Genomic DNA, 5,833 nt, shown 5'->3' with positions numbered 1-5,833 from the left:
ATAATATTAGTGAGATACACAAATAATGTAGAATTCGTCTGCTATTTGCTAAAAGAACTGGAATAAATAATTTTTGTTAGAAGTATACCTTGTAAATTATTAGACAGACATTTAAAATATGTACTTAATGTGAATAAAATGTTTTGTAAATATTGTGCAAGTGGCCTAGTATTATAGATTTAAGTAGATAAGTTACTTTTGTATAGTGAGAATAAATAATGTTTAAGTTTATAGCTTCATTTTATTTTAAAAAATCCACATGGTTTAATTTTCGATATGTTTGCCGCACAATACCCACAGCATAACACACAAGAGTATGCAGTAAGATGAGATTTGCAAATGTATTGCCCTAAACTATCGAGAACATTCGCTGATTGTACGAATGTTTGTACGAAGCGAGAGACCCTGGTTAGTCTAATCCTGCTTTGGATCTAGTACATTTACATACCTAAACTACAACTAGAACTGAACAAAATGTTTATTACATGATTTATCTTCTAACCCAAAACTAACAATGAAGTCTCATATGATATGCATTAGATATGATGCATTTTGTTTGAACGCCTTATTCTCATTATCGATTGGACCGATTTTAAAAATTCTTTCATCGGTGGATGAAGGTGAGGCTAGTAACAATTTAAATATATTAAAACTCATCTACAAATGTTCTAACTAAAAAAACAACAAAAAGGATTAAAAATAATCAGATAAATTATATTACAGAAATAAAACAACTGGGTATCAACTCACAACACATTCTTTATTAAAAAGCAACAGATCACAAAAGAAATGCATCTCTAAACATCAATACTTAATCGTCATATAAATATTCTCTTAACCTAATCATAATCAAAATAAAGTCATAAAACACATTTTATTATCTGTATTATGGTTATAAAATTATGGCGTGTTTGTATGGACGGTGATATATTTTTGAAAATGATGAGACGTTAAGGTTCAATTTGTTTTACATACAAAGATGAAATACAATAATTTTAGTATGTGTTCTGTATAAAGCGAATTGAACCTTAAGAACATATTTCGTTCATAGAATTTTAGCATCATGACTGCAATGTATTGTCTTTTATAAAGCTATCGTTTTAAAACTAAAAAAGAAGTAACAAGTGAAGCGTAATTAAAAACTTCCATAGTTCTAAATTGACTAATTTTTTGTTATAATTTTACGTATACAAACATTGTAGTAATACTCGAAATTTCATTTCTATTCAGTTATATAAATTTTGTGACAAAAATACTTAAATCTTATATAGTACCACAAAAATAAGCTCTTTCAAAAGTTTTATAATGAGGCAAGAGAGAAAGTGTAATTAAACACAGAAATAAAGTTGGATTAAGTTCATTCGCGCCAAAATATGACGTCCGCCATCTTGATTTGATGTGTAATGAGTAATGACAGTTATCATTTTTTTGTATTTGCTTTTTGTTGTATATTTTTATTACCACTACATACAGAGTGTCGATTTATATAAAACTTATTTTTGTGATACCACAGTTGATAAAAACTTAACAAAATAATGGAATAGAAATATTTTGTACGTATGTATCACGTATTTAATACAGCATACGTCTTTTATCGCACTTTTTTTTTTAATATGTGAAGCCTTACAATTAAAGAAAAGGATTTCTATTTGATTTTACTCAAAAATCTATATCATGATCTAAATAAATAAATGGCACATTATTGTTTGTAGAGTCAATAACATTCGTAATGAATACACAATCGCGTGTGTGAACAAGACAGCATGCGATCAACCTTTTGTGCGAGGGAGACAGAACATCTCCACGGTTTTCAAACGTACACGCACTAGCTACGTACTTCTCTTTTAAGTCATTACGTAATATAGAATTTTCTTTATATTGTTCAATTCTAGAAGCTTACAATAACAGCCAGCGAATGTATGATTGAATATTCGTGGTACAGTCAACAAACAACGTTTGGATTTTTTTTTTCATTTTAAAATTTTATTAAATGCAAATATATATCTTGTAAAGGCTCCATTGCATTGTCTAACTAATTCTTAATACTAAATGTAAAACTTTTGGAATGATTACAATGATCACAAGCCTTTATTTGGACTATACAGGCGGCTACTAGTCAAAATATAACGCGCCGCAGCTGTATATAATCGTATATCGAATATTTATTATCTGTACTTATCTACGTACTTTGTACGCACAACCTATATAACGCTGCCGAAAAAAAAATAGATTTCCGTACTATAAGAAAAAAATAAAAAACATTCTTAAATGACAAATTCAACTTAATCGTCTCGCTTGATTCTCATACAGAGTATACGTAAGGAAATTATTTAAACCTTGCGATCCTAATCAGGATAATATAATAAATTTATGCAATTATTGTACTATCACCGACTCTTCAGAGTTTGATTTTATCCGTTTAAAGTGGGCCAAAATGTATGTTACAGTATGTTTAGCTCCCATAAGAAGTTAATTGGTCAAATATTATGTTTCTTGTAGTACGGAATCTATAAAAAGGACTCTAAAATACTCATTCTCAAAATATAAATAAATAACACAATCACTCGATCACTTTGTATACGTATCGAAGCACCAGTTCATAAAAATGACTATCAAAAATACTGAAATAATTTAACTAATTTGCGACTCTCTGCTCCCATCGATTGGATTCCCATCCATTTTGGTTTCTCTATTTCCTGTAACAAAAAGTGCATTATTTGAAGTGAACATAATAAAAAATGCAATAAATCAATGAACATATGAATTATATCATAAATCTTTACTAAAAACATATGTAAATAGAATTTGTTATATGACTACTGCTGCATATGTGTGTCTGCGTGTGCGACAGCATCGGGGAAACGCGCCGTGTGTGACCGTGAACAGTTGCGCATGCGCACGCTCCCACGAACCATGCTGCACTGTATTATCCGTGGCGCTTTATATTAACAGGGCCGAGAACACATACACAATGTGTGTGTGTGTTTTTTTTTTTGCCCGTAGTGTGTGTGTGTGTGTGTGCGTGTGTGTGTGTGTGTGTGTGTATGCTTGTGTACGTATATGCGTGCGTGTGTGTCTCACCGTGTGAGCGGCGCGGTGTCGCTGTCGCTGGGCGGCGCGGGCTCGGCGGCGTGCACCTTGATGAGCAGCGGCGGGGCGGGCGCGGGCGGGCCGGGGGGCGAGGGGGGCGCGGGCCGGGTGGCCGCCGTCAGGACGCCGGAGTTTACGTCCTCTATGGCCTTGCGGAGCTGCGAGTGGATTACATTGATTATATGAAACTTGGTGTAAAAAAATATGAGGGTAATATGCGATCCAACTAACAATAGGACCGTCGGTGAACTTTTCGTTTTCAATTTTGTGTCAAATGTAATTAATATATAAATACATATTAATGACATTTCACATATTAATTTATAGTGAAATATGTACGCTTTACTTAGAAATCATTTTAGCATTCCAATAACAGCTTATTTTATTTCGCCTATTTTCTTAAATTTAAATGCAATAGTGATTGCTTACTTATCATTGAAACGAAGTTATGACGTCGCTTGAAGCTGAATCGATCCTATTCGTAATTGGAACACTTTCTATCTTTAACAATCAATCTTTAACAAAACGTTTGTTGCAGCGCCCCACTGAGTATGGCTCCTCCAGCCCCCTCCACTCATGCGACAGCCCAAGCCAAGCTTTGTGATCCTCATCAAGGGGGGACGCCCTTGAGCGTGTCGCTACCAGAGTAAGCCTTCCGTTCACCCACGCGTCCGTACTAAGAGTAACCCTTCAAACTAACATCGAGACTCACCACAAAAAAAAAAATCCGATGGGACATTGTTTATCCATTGAATGAGCTCAAATCTTAGCCTCAAAAATTGCACGGAACGCCCAAATAATACAAGAAATACAACCTATTGCCGTGGCGACAAATCCATCCATCCTACTAATATTATAAATGCGAAAGTTTGTAAGGATGTGTGTGCGTTTGTTGCTCTTTCACACAAAAACTACTGAACCGATTGCAATGAAATTTGGTACGTAGATAGCTGGACAACTGGAATAACGTATAGGCTACTTTTTATCCCGATTTTTCTACGGGATAACGGACTCACGCGGGTGAAACCGCGGGGCGCAGCTAGTATTTAGTAAAAACACACCTCTTTTAAAGCCACCACACCAATGAGACGTCCGATCGCTGTCACATACGCTCTGCTGACACCCAACGTTGAGAAAAGAGAATGTACCTGAAAGAAAAATAATAAATATTACCCCGCATACGACTCCTTTTTAGGTATGTAGTGGAAAAATTGCTATAATATAGTTTTGCAAGGAATTTTTTTTAATGACTAGTTTTCCGCCCACGGCCTTGCCCGTGTAGTCGCAGTAAACCCAGGGTTTTCCCCGCGTGTTCCAGTTTTTGTAGGATTTCCGGGATTAAAACTTTCCTATGTCCATCTCCTGGTTCTGAGCTACTTCTGCACAAATTTTCAGGCAAATCGGTTAATCCGTTCGTGAATTATAAATATAGTAAATAACACTGCACAACTTTCTTTTATATATAGAGATATATATATAGATTTTCTTCTTGCCTTTTTTATTACCGTGGGCGTAACGTGGAAGCTCGCTATGAAAAAACAATAACTGCCGACACAAAATTATTTCGAAAAAATCTTTTAAACAGAAAAAAGCATACTCCGCAAAAACTATATCTTTGATATGAATTATCTTATTCATTTTAAGAAATTTAATGATTGGAAATAAGTGTAAGTTTTTTAGATTCTTCTATTAGTTTTAATTTTTAGTTTTATAGCATTGAAATGCTTTATAAATGAGAAATTTTGAAAGAATAGAAAAAATTTGATCACGAGGCAGGATTCGAACCTGCGTATCTTGCCTAACCGTAGCAACGCCTAGCCTCTCGGCCACCCGTGATCCTGCCACAGTAATCGAATTTCTTCTACTCTTTCGGTTTCATGTGCCTTCAGGTGCCCCTTTAGGCACATGAAACCGAAAGAGTAGAAGAAATTCGATTACTGTGGCAGGATCACGGGTGGCCGAGAGGCTAGGCGTTGCTACGGTTAGGCAAGATACGCAGGTTCGAATCCTGCCTCGTGATCAAATTTTTTCTATTCTTCTTCTATTAGTGTCAATTAACTCACTATTTATTTACTTTTTTTATTTTTTTGATTATGTCTCTCACAGGAGGCCTGTGTCCCAGCAGTGGGACCATATATGGGCTGATCATGACAATGATGACGATGATGATGATGATGATGATGATGATGATGATGATGATGAGATGTTGATGATGATGAAGAAGATGATGATGATGATGACTCACTTTAAGTAACGACGTTCTTTCAACTAGCTGGAAGGGAGCCGGGTCGATGTGACAAATGTACAGATTTTCATCTTCGTAGTCTGTGTCGTCTGGGTTCTGGAATGTTCGGAAGTTACACATAAGAATAAGATTATTATAATAATTATTAGTTCCCCGCGCGCGGCTTCGCCCGCTTCCGTATTGTTCTTACCCTTTAACTATTCCTCTTAACTCTTCCTCTTCCTCTATACTTTAATTACCTCTTGGACTATTCAGAATGCACCAAAACCATAATTAGAAAAATCAGACCAGCCATTCTCGAGTTTTAGCGAGACTAACCAACAGCAATTGATTTTCATATATAAGATTGAGATATTAAACAATAAAAATATTTAGTACTACTGAGAAAAAAAATCAGATATTATTTTTAGTATAAATATGTTTTAATATACCTAGTCTTGCCATAAATATTGTAATAAAGAAAAAAGAAAATTGTTAACTGCAAATAACATTTATTAC

The 5,833-nt window shown here is 34.9% G+C and overlaps 1 protein-coding gene across 1 annotated transcript in view; it reads right to left on the bottom strand.

Moving 5' to 3' along the window:
* Positions 1-2,689: 2,689 nt before the first annotated feature.
* Positions 2,690-5,833, bottom strand: part of LOC119837702 (chloride channel protein 2) — a 59,993-nt gene continuing 56,849 nt past the window's right edge. The window contains exons 21-24 of the mRNA XM_038363432.1: positions 5,336-5,431; positions 4,152-4,238; positions 3,082-3,248; positions 2,690-2,696 (exon numbers count right to left, since the gene is read on the bottom strand). Coding sequence (XP_038219360.1) covers positions 2,690-2,696; positions 3,082-3,248; positions 4,152-4,238; positions 5,336-5,431 — 357 coding nt within the window. The remainder of the gene's footprint in view (positions 2,697-3,081; positions 3,249-4,151; positions 4,239-5,335; positions 5,432-5,833) is intronic.

This window comes from Zerene cesonia, chromosome 28 (genome assembly GCF_012273895.1).
Source record: "Zerene cesonia ecotype Mississippi chromosome 28, Zerene_cesonia_1.1, whole genome shotgun sequence".
NCBI lineage: Eukaryota > Metazoa > Arthropoda > Insecta > Lepidoptera > Pieridae > Zerene > Zerene cesonia.
This window is presented reverse-complemented; position numbering and strand designations above follow the sequence as displayed.